We start from the raw sequence: 17,393 nt of genomic DNA on the forward strand, positions 1-17,393 counted from the left end.
TAGCAAGAGAACATGGACACAGAACCTGGCTGGAGATCCTAAGCAGAACCTCTCTGGAGATCCAGACCAGAACTTGGCTGGAGATCCTGGCTGGAGATCCTGGCTAGGCTGCTGATCAACTGAACGCTGCCTCTGTGTCATTCCTTCTTCGCCGACTCCGTCCACACCTTTGGGGACCCCTGGACCCGCTGGGGTTGGACCCCAGCAGATGTACAGACCGATGGTTCTGAAATTGTATTTCAGTGGAACCACGAGAGGAACCAGAGCATTCTGTTGCTAAACTCAGCCTTGGTGATCTTTTCTGGTTTCTACAGATGAAAATTCAATGAATAGAAATTTTTTCTCAATTTTAAGTTTTTTCTTATAACTCTCTTAAACCATTAAGGTCTAACTTCTGTCTACTGTGAACTCGGCCAGATAAGAAAGTCAATGAGTAAGTACAGCAACTAGCACATGAATGGAAAAAAATTCAGAAGTGTGATATTTTTAGATGCGAATTTGTCAAATGCTATGTTTTAGTTCCTTGTGTGTGTGATGGGAACATGTCTATCGGCATTTCATGGGCTTCCCTGATGAACACCCTTGCCTGCACTTGGTCCACCTTCTGAAACAGGTTGAGAGCCAAGGTAAACAACTGAAAAGGCAGTCAGTGGGCATTAGAATTGAGGATGAACGTCCCATTAATTGGCCAAGAGGTACTGTAAATTGTGCCGTGTGGCCAACAAGAAAGAAGTGTATGGGAATTCTGTACTTAGTGCAGCAAGGTTTGAAAGCATTTTTTTAAACTTTTTTTAAACTTTCCACCGCATCATTCCTCAGGTTAGGTGAGTGCTCTTCCAGTGGTTTCAGATGTAACCTGGGAGTTTGATTTCCTGAGTTTACAGCTGTGCTGTGAAATTGATTAGGCTGAGCCATGGGATTCAAGAATGTTGGGTGATTTAAAACTCTGGTAGCTATGCAAGTCCTTTAAATTATTTGGCATATTTTGATGTTTTCTTACCTAAAAGAGGAAGCCATGGCCTCCTCATGGGCTTGGTGCTGGAAAAATACATCAGGGGAATGCCGACTGCTCAGAATCCCACCTGTAGGGTGATTATCATCCCGCTTCTTCAGCACCCCAGAGTCTTAATGGTATTTTGCAGATTATGAAAATGAAGGCTAATTTGCAGTGTAATTCTTAAAGAATCCAGCAGAGAAAGAGCCTGGAGCTCTCCCCAGGCCCATGCTTGAGAGTTTCTGTGCTTCCATGGGGTCCTAGGAAAATGAAGAGTTTGTCCCTGAAAGAGAAATTGAGTTGATACAGATTACCTTCATTGTGATGCTGAAGCCAGATACTACATTCTTTCTGATAATAAGTCCTTGAAAATGTGGTTCTCCTTTGTGTTCTTGAATGTAAATTCATTTTTATAGTGGAAAATCCAAGTAGAAAACAGGTTTATGAGCGTTGCGGTTTGGACCATCAGAACCTTTCCTACTCTAAGGCCACCCATTTGGCACCACCCTAACTTCACTCAGAAGGGGAGCCAGTGTCAGCTGGGAGTTAGACTAGATAGCTGTTGACACCTTTCCATCCTTGACCAGCCATGAAATCCTGAGCCAAAAGAGTAAATAGGGAATCATGGTTTCTTGGTTTTGATCAAATAAGAGGCCCTGTGGGTCTATAGGAAGTCGCCCTCCCCCACCCCCCCATTTTTATAGTTACTCTTTAGGCCCAGGTTTCCCTGCAGTTTTGTACAATTTCATGGCTCCAGCAAAGCACTGCTGACTGTCAAGAAGTGGGTTTTCCTTTGTTCCCTCACACCTTCCCATCTGGAGGAAGACATTTTTTAAAAAGCTTTAAGTCACGGAAGCCAAGGTGAAACAGCCAATTTATAAAATGTAATGTGCGGCTAAAGCCTTTTTTCATTTTCAGCTGAAATAATAGATACTATTCACTGGCTAAGAAAAGCTAGCTCTAATCATCTTTTGTCTAAAGCCATTTTTGATCAGCAAGACCAAGAACAGAAAAGTGGAGCAAGTCCATGCAGACTTCCTGGTGACAGTATCAGTTCACCCTTCCGCCGCTTGACAGTCCGTTCAGATTTCCAACATAGAAAAAGAAATTGGAAACCCCAGTGGGTCTAATTTAATAAAAGTCCAGGGGACAGGGACAAAAAATGCAGGTATTTTAAAATTTCCTGGCCCGTGGCTAATAGCAAAAGAAATGAGATCATTAATGGACTAGTATTCTGTCTACCCAGTTTGGGGGAGTTCTTTTTTAAAGATGAAACTATTGATTTCTCCCACAATAAAAATTTAATAGATGCCTATTGTATAAATTCTGAAAAATAAAGTATTTACAATAAGTAATATTTATTAAACATGCTTTAGAATCCTATCTAATAAAGGGAATATGCTAATTGACCCTCACACCATCGCAAAGATAGCACCTACAGCCAATAAGGAGGGAATATGCTAATTGACTGCCCCATCCTCAAAGATGGCAGCACCCACAGCCAATAAGGAAGGAATATGCTAATAGACTGCCACACCCTCAAAGATAGCGGCGCCCAGTCCCCTCAGCCCCCCAGCCACGCAGGGCCAGCCCAAGGTGCAGGCAAACCTCGGATGGTGGCTGCCCAGCCGCCCAGGACTGCCCGAGGCTCAGGTAACCAGGGCCGGCCGAGGCTTGTGCTGTCAGCCGTGGCAGCAGCAGAGGTGTGATGGGGCATCACCTTCCCCTGATTGCTGGGTCGTCTCCCGCCCCTCAGGGCTCCTGGACTGAGCTGAGGGACCCACCCTCTAGTGCATGAGTTTTCATGCACTGGGCCTCTAGTTACACTATAAAATTGATTCACTCATCTCTTTTATCACGTAATTTCAGCATTAATTATTATTTAGATTTTTAAATGTATGTAGATTTTGCTTCAAAATACATATTATTTATATATACATCTATACTAATAAAAGGGTAATATGCTAATTCTACCGGATTGACCGCATGTCTTCTGGATGTCCGATGTCCTTCCAGACAAAGCCATGGTGGCGGGGGCTAAGGTAGAGGTGGTTAGGGACGATCAGGCCAGCAGGGGAGAGTAGTTAGGGGCAAGATTGGGCCGGTGTGGGGGAGCAAGCAGTTAGGGGCATTCAGGCCAGCAGGGGAGCAGTTAGGGGTGATCAAGTCGGCAGGGGAGCAGTTAGGGGCATCAGGCAGTCAGGCAGAGTGGTTATGGGCCATCAGGCAGGCAGGCAAGTGGTTAGGGGCCAGTGGTCCCAGGTTGCGAGAGGGTGCAGGCCAGGCTGAGGGACCCACCTGAATTTCGTGCACTGAGCCTCTAGTTTATATATAAATATATATAACTTATGTATGTCATAAGCAATGTATATATATTTAAAGCAGAATTGGAATCATGTAAACATACATTATGGTTACAAAACTGTATTCATGATTACAAAACTGTATTCATTCTTTTCCATATTGTTAAATGTCCTTTTAAAACGGGTGGGGAACATCTATCCCGAGGGCCGAATAAGGCCCGAGAAATCATTTGGTCTGGCCCTGCCAAAGCATTAGGAGTGAGTTAATTAAATGTTTGACCAAATATAGCAGGCTAATTTTTAAGTTGATAATGTTGTGTGGTCCACGGATGATGTTATAAATATCCAAATAGCCCTTGGCAGAAAAAAAGGTTCCCCATCACTGTTTTAAAACATAATATTTAAACATAGCTTAGTATTTTGTCACATGGTTATATTAAAATTTTGCCAACCATTTTTAGTTGTATATTTAAGTTAATTTAACTGTTCACTGTACTAAGTATACTACACTGGAAAAGTAGCTTACATGTAAACTTATGCACATCTGATAATATCATGAGGATAAATTTCAAGGAGTAAGTTGCTGGGTCATCAGGTTGGCATGTTTTTTTTAAATTGATTTTAGAGAGAGGAAGGGAGAGAAACATTGGTGTGAGAGAGAAAGATTGATTGGTTGCCTCCTGCATGAGTACAGACCAGGGATCGAACCCGCCACCTTTTGCTGTAAGGGACAACGCTCCAACTGAGCCTCACTGGCCAGGGCGGGTTGGACATTTTTGGAGGCTTTGGTCCACATCAACACATCATTCCCAAAGGTCAGCCAGTGTGCCATCCCACCAGGCATGTGCATGAAGGTGCTGGTTTCCCCACACCCACCTCGTGAGAAATCTTAGGGCACAGTTTCTGAAAGTGCCCTTCGCCATTTGTTTTGCCCTCTCCCTTTCTTATTCGCAGGTGCAGAGAGCGTGTGGGTGGGAGGAGTTTTGACAGTCTCCAAAGGACACAGGAGAACTGCAGACTGAGGATGCCTGGGGTACAGTCTGCAGACAGTGGGAGCCTGGCTCTGTCCCCCTACCAGGAACCACAGGAGGTTAGAGGGCCTGACTTGCTGCAAGGGACCTTTTGAGGGTATATGAATGGACTTCATGAGCTCATTGGCCACAAGCAAAGGTTGCACATGTGTCCAGAGCCTCATCAGAGGTAAACTGGGCCTGTAGCTGAGAAACAAGTTCAGATACACTTCCGTGGAGTCGCATCTTCAACACGAGTTTCAGCTGTTTGATTGGACTGTGGCCACCAATAGGAGGGACAGTGCCTCCACTGCCAGGACACATATAAGTTAGACGGGTGCACTCTGCCAGTGTCCCCCCGAATTCCTGTGTTTCCTGGGTATCTTTCTCCTTGTCAAGACCTGGAGGAAAGTTACTGTTTAAAGCAAGAAGCCCGTTTGACCTGGCAGCATTTTTGCTAGTGGAAGGAGACAGCTATCCTGCATCTCTGGGAGCCCAGAGTGATAGTAGATGTTACCTTATATTCTGATGAAACTATTTGAGCATCTCCTGTGTTCACATTCTTTACTGGGATTTATTTAGGTGCAAACTGTAGAGAAAACATGTTTGTTTTTCTCCTGGGAAGTCATTTACCTTTTGTGGGAAACATACCAGAAACACTTGACTAATGGTTTGAGATGATACAAGAATAAACTAGTCGCAGTCCATTGGAATTGATTTAGCAAGTCTTGGATGGAGGTGAGCTTATCAGTTGGGTATGGACATAGCTTGGCAGAAGAAAGGGAGCAAAGAACGTGGGCAGTGCCATGTCGTGTGTAAGTTGTCCCCAGGCCGTAGTGAATAGGTGTGCGAGCAAGGCTGCACGTCTGCCTTTCACGTGAGCATGCGTGCACGGTGCAGCTCCCCCTGGAATGCCTTTCCAAAGAGCTTCCTCCTGCCTTGCCCCTTGGATTCTCACACCAGTTCCCGGAGGGTGACAGAGTGGCTACCATGTTTCCGATGACAGAACGGAGCTCAGGTAGTTCTGTGGCTGAATTGAGTGGTAAGTCAGGGTCTCGGCTCTAGTAACTGGTGCTAGAGCTTTAGGATTTGTAAAGCTCATAGTAGCGATAAGCATGTCAGCTTAGCTCAGAGTCCTCAGAGTGGGAGACTTAAACCCTCGACTTCTCTTCCCACAGAAAGGACAGCAGAGAGAAGCTCTCATTCTCTTCTTCCACAGAACAGCTGAAGCCAAAATCCCGTGTGTCATGTAAGTGGTCACCGAGTGCGGACTTCTCTCTCATCTTTAAAAAGAAACACCTGTTGCCTTAGCTGGTTTGGCTCAGTGGCTAGAGTGTTGGCCTGCGGACTAAAGGGTCCCAGGTTTGATTCTGGCCAAGGGCACATGCCCGGGTTGTGGGCTCGATCCCCCCAAGTTGGGGGCGTGCAGGAGGCAGCCAATCAATGATTCTCTCTCATCATTGATGTTTCTATCTCTCTCCCTTCCTCTCTGAAATAAATATATATATAATTTTTATTTTTTTAAAGAAAAGAAACACCTGTTATCTCAGGCTGCCAGAATGGTGGTGCTGCTCTGCGAGAAGGGGTCAGAGACTCCAGTCACTTCCACCTTGAGTGTGAGGGTTCAGGCCCCACAGCCTCCTCACCCACAGGCATGGGCAGGTTTGCCTCGAGCGCTGCCCGCTGTGCGTGGGTCCCTGTGAGATCTTGTCTTAACCCAAGTGAGCTGGAGCTGCTGTCACTTATGAGGAGCGTGGGGTGACCCAGACACTAAGGGAAGTTTCTCTCTTGCTAGGAGTACTGCTCACTAGCCCGTAGGAAAATATGCGGGGTTTTGGGAAAGACAGAGAAGCTGCCGTATGTGATTCTCTGTTCTTCTCCAAGGACATGACATTTCAGTCATTCTTACCTACATGAAAGGAGAACCTCAGAGTTTGTTCAGAAGATACAGGCAAGTGGCCTTTGCCACACTGAGTTCTCCTTCCGCCTTATAACTAAGTCTGAAGTAATTTCTATTCTTAAAATTATCCACTGACTTAAAAAATCTCAATTGTCTCCCCTTCTTAAGAAACACCCACTCATATTCGATATCACCAGGGTGGAAACTTGAGGCAGTTCTAATGATGTGCAGTTTGCCTCATTTTTCATTGTTTAACATTCATGTGAGACTCTGGCAGGATAATGGTCCAAGTGATTAAATTTCAATGAAAATGAATTTGGTGTGGGTTGAGCAGAGCCAGGTTGGCTGCAGGGACTGAGATCTGTGGGTGAATTGAGACCCACAGCCTCCCCTCCTCACTCAGCCACCAGCCCCCTGGCCTCACCAGCCTCTCCCTCCGCACTGTAAGTGCAGTAAGGGTGAGTTCACAGTCGTGTTCAGATCTAAGATTCTCCACAAAGCTGCGGGATGCTGGCCAGCTCTCTATCACCCTCTGGGCATGGCCTTTTCATTTACAACACTGTGGCAAACTCCAGATGTGTTTTTACAGCCTGCAAACATCTCGCAGAAACAATCCGAATTGTCCCCACCCACCAGTCCATTTCTCACTGCTGCCAAATAGCAGATGGCAAGAGTGTCAGTCCCCTCCCTCAGCTCGTGAACTGCAAAATCCAGGGTTGGTGGAGTGCTAAGCCTAGAAGCAACCATATTCCTTAGAAATTATAAATCTAATCATTTGCCACCTTATAAACTTGGTAATACCTTGTCTTAGTCCATTCAGGCTGCCATAAAAAAAATACTATAGCCCGGCTGGCGTGGCTCAGTGGTTGAGCGTTGACCTATGAACCTGGAGGTCATGGATTCGATTCCCAGTCAGGGCATATGCCCGGGTTTGGGGCTTGATTCCCAGTATGAGGCGTGCAGAAGGCAGCCGATCAATGATTCTCTCTCATCATTGATGTTTCTATCTCTCTCTCCCTCTCCCTTCCTGTCTGAAATAGACTCAATAAAAATATTTTAAAAAAAGATACTGTAAACTAATAAACTATAGTGGCTTAAACAACAAATATTTCTCATAGCTTTGCAGGGGTCCTCAAACTATGGCCCGCGGGCCACATGCAAATACAAATATTGTATTTGTTCCTGTTTTGTTTTTTTACTTCAAAATAAGATATATGCAGTGTGCATAGGCATTTGTTCATAGTTTTTTTTAAACTATAGTCCGGCCCTCCAACGGTCTGAGGGACAGTGAACTGGCCCCCTGTTTAAAAAGTTTGAGGACCCCTGCTCTAGAGGCTAGGAAATCCAGATTAAAGGAGCTGGCAGATTCAGAGTCTGGCTTGCAGACAGCCGTATCCTCATGTGTCCTCACATGGTGGAAGGGACCAGAGTGCCCTCTGGGATCTCTTTTATAAGAGCCCTAACTCCACCACCTCCCAGAGGTCCTACCTTTCAACACCATCACACTTACGAGTTTTGGGAGGGAACACAAACATTCAGTCCATAACATACCTTGTACATACTTTTTCAAAATTCCATTATAAATTATGTAGTGCTTTATCATTTCCAACAATTTTGATAATCTGTTAACTCATTTCACATTTACAGCCTCTTTGTGATACCAGTAGGATAAGTCATATCGACCCCATTTCTTAAATGCAGAAACTGAGTACATCTCATGGAAATCTCTGCACCTGAGAGTCACATAGCTAGTAAGTAGAAATTAGATTATAAATCTTAAAACTCAGCCCTGGCCAGGTTGCTCAGTTGGTTAGAGCATTGTCCTGATAAGTCCAGGTTGTGGTTTGATCCCTGGTCAGGGCACATACAAGAAGCAACCAATGAATGGTTGGAGCAGCAGGTTGATATTTCTCTCTCTCAGATCAATAGAGAGTTAAACAAGGAGAAATGGTTAAGATGGTAAATTTTTTTTAAAATCTCAAAGCTTTAATTTTTTCTGCTAGTTGTTTGGGTTTTTAAATTGTTTGTTTGTTTGTTTGTTTTTGCTGTTGTCTGTGTTCATTTTAATGGGCATCTTTCAATATAGAAGCCAAGGTTATTGTGATAGGTGAGCATTCCAGCCTGGTGACTTAGGGGTGTGGGGAGGGCAGAGCAGAAGCCGTGTCTGCGGTGCAGAGGGGACAGAGGCACTAGGCATATTGGGGCCTGTGGTGATTATGAGCCAAGTTAATTTTATGGCCTTGTGACTTTTTAACACTGTAGCAATAAACATTTTTGCTTATATCATGGCAAATTTTATGTCTCTCAAACTAATTAGATTCTATTTAGTACCAACGATCCAAAAATGGAACTCAAATCCATACCCTGGCTGGCCATAGTGATGTTAGAAAATAAATCTTAGATGTTTAAATAACAGTCCACTTACCTTTCTACCACCTGCTTATAACAGGGAACCTTAGATCTGTCCTGCTCTAGGGTGGACAGTGTCTGTTCTCTGTGCAAACACACCTGCGTGTGAGCATGGCCTCAGGCAGAGGAGAGCCCCTTCTGTCCCGAAGCTCACCTCTCTGCTGCCCTGCAGGAGCCACTGTGAGCTGGACTGGAGTGTGAGTCCTCTCCGGGTGTGCTGCCCGGTGACTCTCCCCTTCCCTTAAGGCCCCTGCTAAAGATAAGAGTGGGAAGTCAAGCCGAAACCGGTTTGGCTCAGCGGATAGAGTGTCAGCCTGCAGACTGAAGGGTCCCAGGTTCGATTCCGGTCAGGGGCATGTACCTGGGTTGCGGGCACATCCCCAGTAGGAGATGTGCAGGAGGCAGCTGATCGATGTTTCTCTCCCATTGATGTTTCTGGCTCTCTATCTCTCTCCCTTCCTCTCTGTAAAAACTCAATAAAATCTATATATTAAATAAATAAATAAATAAATAAATAAATAAATAAATAAATATTTAAAGAAAGAAAAAAAAAAAAGAAAAGAAGAGTGGGAAGTCAAGAAAAAACACCATGAGCCCTGGCCCTTGTGGCTCAGGTGGTTGGAGTGTTGTCCCGTACACCAAACGGTGATGGGTTCTATTCCTGGTCAGGACACATACCCAGGTTTCTCTCTCTCTTCCTCCCTCCCTTCCTTCCTTCCTTTCTTCTTCCCTCCCTCCCTTTACAACAAAAATTTAAGAAAATTACATGAAATGAGAGAGAAAAAAATACAGTGCACAGAGGAGAGAAGTAAATTAAAGGAAGAATAAAGACCAAGCAAATCAGGTCCTTCACCCTCTATTGCTTTGCCTCAGGAAAGAATTCCCTTACTACTGACTGACCTACTGGCCCTGCAGTGGGTGATCTAATGCAGGAGGGAGCTGAGAGCTCTCCCTGACCATCTCTTCAGGATTATTGCTTAGACCTCAATAGTACATTTCCAGAAATGTGATTACTGACAATAATCCCCTAATCCCTTTTCAGATCTATAGACAACTTTAATTTGTATTGAAAACACATTATAATGATGTTAGCAGCCAAGTGCAAACTGTTAATTATCTTCATGATCCCAGGTAATAAGAATGTTTCAGTAACATATCAGAGATACATAAAGCAAAAGGCTTCAATTTCTTTGTATATGGGAGATGACCGAAAAGTATGGAAGAACTCACGTTGCAATGGCAGAAGATGGCTTGCTTCCCACAGCTCCTAATCTCTCTTCTATTCAAGTGACCTGGCATGAGGGAAAGGGGGAGAAGTGAGCTCTCGGGGAAGGGAGAGAATGGGCCAGGCAGGGCAGGTACCCCAAAGGTGTCTGATACAGGAACGAACAGTCATTTGTCAGTAATTAACCTCAGCGGGATGAGCAGATGTTTAATTTGTGTTGTCATTTCAAATGCAGTGAATATATCCTGGACCTGCTGGAAAGTGGAAGAGAGAAGTTTCTAGTGTTTGCACACCACAAGGTGGTTCTGGATGCAATTACTGAAGAGCTGGAGAGAAAGGTAAGCTTCCTTTGAAAGTCCACACCAGATGCCTTTATTGTTTGTGGCGGCTGCTAAGTTGTTCTGAGCAGGTGGAGGTCAGGTCAGCAAAGAAGTGAGAGGATGGTTTCTGGAAGCATTGCTAAATGTTTCTGAAGAATCATTCTTGCTTGTAAAACCACAGGGCGGGTCAGAATATTCCAGCAGTGCATTCAACTTCCTCTATACTCTGTACGGATAGCCCAAGAATCTTGCTTTGGGAACATCTCCCAGGGGGTCTTCCATCATTCTGTGTAAATAATTAGAAAATTGACAAGAGATGAGGTAGCAGAAATCGTCTTTCTATGTGGAGACAAGTATCTCTATCAGCGTCCACTTTCTTCCTTTTTTCCTCCTTTTCACTGTTGAGGTGGCTTTGTTAACTGCACACGCCATGCATAGACTTCAGTACAATTTTGTGGCCCTCAGTAAATCAGGTGAAAATCTTCCTAGAAGATTTCCTAGGAAAACTTAACACATATTTTCACCCCTTTTTCATTTTTTGTTAAATTTGCGATCATAGATTACCTTTTGTCTTCCTTCAACTTTTACATTTACGTACTATTTTAAATATGCGAAAGAGTATAGAGAAATATACAACAAACTCCCGTTTCCCCATCCAGCTTGAATAAATGGAAAGTTTTGCTGTATGTATTTCAAAGTTTATAGTTCAAGTAATGAAATACCTTAGTAGCGCTCTGTTCCATTCCCTTCCCCCTCCCCACCTATAACCTCTGTCCTGACGCCTCCCAGAAGGTGCAGCACATCCGCATCGATGGCGCCACCTCCTCCGCAGACCGGGAGCAGCTGTGCCAGCAGTTCCAGCTGTCCGAGAGGCACGCCGTGGCCGTGCTGTCCATCACCGCCGCCAACATGGGCCTCACCTTCTCCTCGGCCGACCTGGTGGTGTTCGCCGAGTTGTTTTGGAACCCAGGGGTAAGGGGCGCAGAAGACGTGAAGCCCCTGGGCATGTTCATGGCTGCAGGAGGGAGGAGCTAGTGTTGGTGGGTAAGGCAAGGTGTCTGCAAGCTGTCCCTGGGGCCAATGCATCTTCCATCCGGCTCCGTTAGCCCTCAAGAGCGTTTACTTTCCACATGTCAGTCTTCACTTAAAGACTTATTTGGCTAGCTCTTAGATCTTCACAACCCCCTATGTAATAGGATCGACACTATCTTATCAATGGGGAAACAAGTTTTAGAAGGCTAGAAGGATGCATAGATGTCACCAAAGAGGGTAGCTCATAACAGCACCAGGCCGCAGCCCAGGCCTCTGGCTGGAAGCTGCTCTCGCCAGTGTGGCCACAACAGGGTGACGACTGTGGGTGTTCCCTGAACATGGTCACTGGCCCTGTCTGCTCAGCCAACGGCTGTGTCAGTAGATAGAAGGCATTTTTTTTGGACTCATAAAATTTTCTCCTGAGCTCCAGAAAGAGTTTGTTTCTCCTCGCGTGTCCTCACGTACTGTGGCTCACTGGCCACACATGGCGACCGCTCTAGTGATGGGTGGGCTTCAGGTGGAATGCGCTTTGTAATGGAAACAGGCTCCTGGTTTTCATTATTCCTTCAGGGCCACCCCATGTCAGTGCCACCCTGCCCCCCTCACAGCTGGCCTCTCCCTTTGGTGCAGTGTCGATTTAGCTAGGAGATGACTGTTCTTATTTCATGAAGAGAAGAATGGAATGTGCCAATTTCCTTCGTTTGCCCTTCATCCCAGCCTGATGGCAGAACCGAGGCTGGCTCCCCCTTCACAGCACCGAGCACCGGGCCCAACACGAGAGGCCATCACAGCTCTCCAGCTGCAGTTTAGTTCGCCAACCGGTGTTCTATTTGGTTCTGTCTTTTGTCAGGTGACAGGTCATTTGTAGGTAGAGGCCGGCAGGTCCTCCGCTGCGAGGCATGGCAGTGAAATCCTTAGAGGAAGAAGGGTTGTGCTGGGACTTGGGGGCCAGGGGCTGCCTGCTGTGGTGGGCTGAGCTGCTTCCGGCCTTGTCCTACATACCCTGACCCCCGGGCCTTGCAGGTGCTGATGCAGGCCGAGGACCGGGTGCACCGCATTGGACAGTCAAACTCCGTGGGAATCCACTACCTGGTGGCGAGAGGCACGGCTGACGACTACCTCTGGTACGGCTCGCCACCAGCCCAGCGGTTGGGCTTGAGCAAGGGTGGACACCGAGGATGTATTTCCTTTTCTCCCTAAGTGCTTCTGCTTTTGCTAAGGGCTTCCTCCCACTTTCATCATGAGCACATCCAGCTTCCCACCAGCATTCACTGGGGACCTGCGGGGTACATGAGGAAATCATGCAGGAATAAGGGGGTGTGGCTCCTTCCCTACTGACCTGAGACAGGGGAGGAGACTGACGGTGATGCGGCACTTGCTGAGACAGGGTGCAGACTCCTTCCCCCTTTATGACGAGGCTGGGACAGCTGCTGGGCCATCGGGAGAAAGTGGCTCACCCTGGGCCAGCTGGTGCTTCATCAGCACAGCTGGGGGCTCATGTCTGGTACCTAAGCAAAAATCCCAACATGCCCTTCCCATTTCCCCCTTCCTGAGAGTAAGTTTCCTGATCTCTCAGTTTCCACCACTCATCTGTTTCCAGCTCGTGACTGAGAGATCTTAACTCTACATCATGTGTAGCTCATCCCTACTTCCTTCTCTTGGTTTAGTGCAGCGGTTCTCAACCTGTGGGTCACGACCCCTTTGGCGGTCGAACAACCCTTTCACAGGGGTCGCCTAAGACCATCCTGCATATCAGGTATTTACATTACGATTCATAACAGTAGCAACATTACAGTTATGAAGTAGCAACAAAAATAGTTTCATGGTTGGGTCACAACATGAGGAACTGTATTTAAAGGGCCAGAAGGTTGAGGACCACTGGTTTAGTGGGTTTGTTAATTGAGCAGCTCATAACAGCATCAGGTTCAAAATGTTGCAGGGAGACAGCATCTATTTCCTACACATCTTCTAGCAGAAAGAATTTTGAGCCTGATGATACGAGTACGAAATTGGTTGGTTCACAGTTGAGAGGAGGCAGGTACTTCAGGTGGACGTTTGTGCCTTGAGAGATGCAACGATGTGAAGCAGCAAGCATGTCACTGCCCCTAAGAACAAGGAGGTGGTCCGCTTTCATCTGCGTTCTGTGCCGGTTGGATTCACTGCGGCTCGTTTCTTCCCAACAGGCCCTTGATCCAAGAGAAGATTAAAGTTCTGGGTGAAGCCGGGGTTTCCGAGGCCAATTTTTCAGAAATGACAGAAGCCACTGATTACATCTACAAGGTAACAGCAGCACATGGCTCCTCACCATGGGGCCGAAGGAGGCGTTAACACCAGGGCTTCCACACGCTGCCCCTTCCATGAGACCATCTCAGACTGGCAGAAAACTCCCTGTGCAGCTGTTGAGTTATTGCAAAGAGTACATAGCAACGCCTAGCAGGGCTGCCCCCAGAACATGTCCTCAGTGCAGAATGAGGCATGTTCAAAACCAGGTGCTGCTTTTATACCACTTATTTCTGCTCGGACATTGCGTTTTGTTCTCAGTGTCTCCCATTTTATAGAGGGGTAAACTGAGGCATACAGGACAATGAGATTTGCCCACAGCCACAGGCCTTGTTTGCCAGCCCCTCTTATGACCTAAGAGAGAAAGAGGCCAGTGCCTCCTTCCATGGCCAGGGGGCCTTGTCAGAGGTGCTGAGAGGAGGCTTGTTGGCCTCTGGAGAGGACAGCTGGGGCCCAGCAAGCCTGCCCTGGCCTAGCGCTCCAGCCCAAAGGCTGCCACGGTCTCTCCCTCCGTTTCAGCGAAACTTGATGGAGAGGAGCAAGAAGCCCTTCCAGAGGCGTGCGTTTCCACTCGGGTGGTTGACATGGAAGTGAGGACCCAGGCAGTACTGCCTGCTGGAGGGCGACTCCCGAGAGAACTGTTTGTAACTAGAGCTTGGTGGTCGAGCCTAACGCAGGGAGGTAGCCTTGCGGTTTCTGGTCAGGGACAGAAGTGCCGTCTTTTTCTTGTGTAAATACCAATCCTGACCTTGGAATTTGCCTGCTCCAAGTTAGCAAATAGTGTTACCATCACCATAGTCGAATGCATGGGGTTTTTTTTTTTTATATTTTATTGATTTTTTACAGAGAGGAAGGGAGAGAGATAGATAGAAATATCGATGAGAGAGAAACATCAATCAGCTGCCTCCTGCACATCTCCCACTGGGGATGTGCCCGCAACCCAGGTGCATGCCCTTGACCGGAATTGAACCTGGGACCTTTCAGTCCGCAGGCCGACGCTCTATCCACTGAGCCAAACCGGTTTCGGCATCGAATGCATGTTAACAGTTATTTCTCCCTGGAACAGGTTGCCTGCGTGGCATTTCCTTGGCCTTGCTGTTCAGATGGAGGGTGATGAGAGCCCAGCACAGCGAGGGGCTGGCCTTAGTGGCCTTTGATTTCACTTCCCATCTGAAAGGACAACCATTTCTCTTTTTTTTCTTTATCTAATGAGCAGGAGAGAAGATGTCTGTCAGACACTAGGCAGCAAGGCTGTGTTAGTGATGCGCGGCCTGTGCTCACCCTCACACAGGGCCCGCCCGGCACCAGGAGATGTACGGCCCCTCCCTGTGTTCTCCCGCCAGCCACATGGCAGGCAGTCAGGGTGGAGCTGGGTCCTTTCATCTTTCCCTTTCTTTCTCTGATGAAGGACCCAAAGCAGCTGAAGATCTACGACCTATTCCAGAAGTCCTTTGAGGAGGAAGGAAGCGATAAGGAGCTCCTGGAGGCGGTGGAGGCCTTTGACCCGGGGAGTGCTTCAGGAACGTCGGGAAGTGCTTCAGGAACGTCGGGAAGTGGCTCCCAGGACCTGGGAGACTGGCTGGATGGAGGCACAGCGACGGGCAGTCCAGAGAAGAAAAGGAGATTTGAATTTTTTGATAACTGGGACAGCTTTACCTTTCCCTTATAAGAAGGGCAAAAAAGGCATTTAAAAATCATGGAATTCATTAACAAAATATAACTTTTGTTTTTAACACCTGTGCTCCTTTTATCATCATCTGGGTGCTGGTGCTGGTCTCTAGTCACAGCCAGTTTCCAGGTCAAGGGTCAGCGTTTCCTTTCCAACCTCACAATGTGTGGGTTTATTTGGGTCTTCATTAACCTCAGCTTTCCTGGTTGAGAAATAGAGACCGTAGGTTGTAGTAGTGGTTATTTGTGTTGTTTAAATAATGAGGTGCTTCCTCCACCTCCCCCAAAATGTGAAATTTTAAAATTGATTGACCCAAAAAATTTTTATAAAGCACCTACTATGTGCCAGGCACTGTTCTGGGTGCTGGCAGTAATTCACCGAACACGTGAGAAAGTGTACACCTTTGCAGAGGCTGTCATATCAAGGAAGAGGCAATAGTTATATATCCCAGGAAGAGAAAGAAGGAACTAGGCGTAGAGCAGAAGTTGATAAGTTTTTTCTGTACATAACCAGATAGTATTTCTGGCTTAATGGGCCAGGACATTTATGTGGGCCAGGACATTTCTGCTGTAAGAGTGCGAAAATAACCATACATAATCTGAAACAAACGATTACGGCTCTTTTCCAGTAAAACTCTGGTATGGACACTGAAATTTGAATTTCATATAATTTTCATGGGTCACAAATGATTACTCTTTTGATTTATTTTCAATCACTTAAAAATGTAAAAACCACACACAGGGCTTGCAAAAGCAGGCAGTGGACAGGGTTTGACTTGCAGACCATACTTTGCTAACCCCTGGTTTAGAGCAGCACTCTCCAGTATAATGTAAGCCACATGTGTGATTTTAATATTCTAAGCATGTTTCAGAAAATAAAGAAGGACCAAATCGTTATTTGATTTAACCCAATATTGACATTTCAATATAATCACTGAAATTACCTCTCTCTCCCTCCCCTGCCCCCTGTCTCATCCCCAAGGTCCTCCAAAGCAAATTTTATTTATACCATGTAGCCTATATTCAGGTAAACCATCTGAAATGTACTTCTGAAATTTATTGAGAGCCATCGGCCATTTCGGTGTGATTTAGTAAAGGACACTTGGATTTAGTTATATGGAGACTGAATACCTTTGGGTTTAAGGAAGGATTTCCACACTAACTCCTTTCCTTTCTGTACTTCACAGCTCAGCCCAGACACATACACCCCAACAGCCACTGTGTTTTCTGGAAATGTCAATTGAATGAAGAAAATTTGGGCTCATCTCATCCCACTCCTGCCCCTGCCATCCATTGTCCCTTAAAGGCTTTTACTAGAGCCCCCAAACTCCCCCTCTCCTCCGCCCCAATCCGCTGGCACCACCTCTGCCTCCCTCACCAGGGTCATCAAGTGGAGTCTTGTTCCCTGAGTGACCGTGGTTAATTTCTGCCTCTAGGGCCTGGTGTCAGGAAGATCCTGTTAGCCTTGATCCACTTGTGCTTGAATTAATCATGTCTTGTCCTTCTTGGCTCTGCACAAGCCTTTTTCTAGGTCAGAGGGAGAGCTGGGAATCAGAGCTGGAGGTGCTGTTCCCTCGCTGCTGGCCCTTGGGTTTTGCCTTATCTGTGCATTCTTGACTGTTGGAGCCTTGATGCTTTATGAAGCTCTTTTTAGGTGAAGTTAAACTGAAAAGAAGATAAAAAGAAGTCTAACCATATTTTTTACTCCATCCTCTTGCTTTTTATCAAGTTCAGGATGACAAGGTAAAAAATGGCTTGGAAGCTTAAAGGGTTTCATGGGAGCAGTCTCTCATCCTTACGTTTTACTTTGGTTTTGCATTTTCCTCTGGGGTCTCAGTGAAGGAAATGGATTCCTAATCGTAGCAGAAAGCATTGAGAAGCCTGGGAGTCAGTCTTTTGGGTCTGCGGAGAGCCAACAGTTACTTGATTTTGCAACACCTTGCTCACATTCATCCCCCTAACCCATTAAACAGATTTTATTGAGTACCAGGTACTTTTCCTCTGTTTCTATTCCCCCTTTTAAGGGATAAAATATAATACAAAAAAGATTACAAAACACCTTTGCAATCATGACCACAAGCTTATGAATATAACAGTACTATAATCTGTATTGTTTGGCTTTTAATGTTTAGATTTACAATCCACTTCAAGTTTATTTTTGTACATGGGGTGAAGTAAGGTCAAGGTTAAGTGCTTTCCATATGAATATTTAGTTATCTTAGCACTACTTATTAAAAAGACTTTCCCTTCTT

At 46.1% G+C, this 17,393-nt stretch overlaps 1 protein-coding gene across 1 annotated transcript in view; it reads left to right on the forward strand.

The window, feature by feature from the left end:
- SMARCAL1 (SNF2 related chromatin remodeling annealing helicase 1) overlaps nucleotides 1–17,393 on the forward strand; it is a 49,606-nt gene extending 32,213 nt beyond the window's left edge. The window contains exons 12-17 of the mRNA XM_081096314.1: nucleotides 5,486–5,556; nucleotides 10,077–10,179; nucleotides 10,951–11,133; nucleotides 12,217–12,317; nucleotides 13,377–13,473; nucleotides 14,882–17,393. Of these exons, the coding sequence (XP_080952440.1) occupies nucleotides 5,486–5,556; nucleotides 10,077–10,179; nucleotides 10,951–11,133; nucleotides 12,217–12,317; nucleotides 13,377–13,473; nucleotides 14,882–15,142 (816 nt within the window). The 3' untranslated portion in view covers nucleotides 15,143–17,393. The remainder of the gene's footprint in view (nucleotides 1–5,485; nucleotides 5,557–10,076; nucleotides 10,180–10,950; nucleotides 11,134–12,216; nucleotides 12,318–13,376; nucleotides 13,474–14,881) is intronic.

The sequence above is a fragment of the Myotis nattereri genome (genome assembly GCF_964212035.1).
Source record: "Myotis nattereri genome assembly, chromosome: 7".
In the NCBI taxonomy this organism is placed as follows: Eukaryota; Metazoa; Chordata; class Mammalia; order Chiroptera; family Vespertilionidae; genus Myotis; species Myotis nattereri.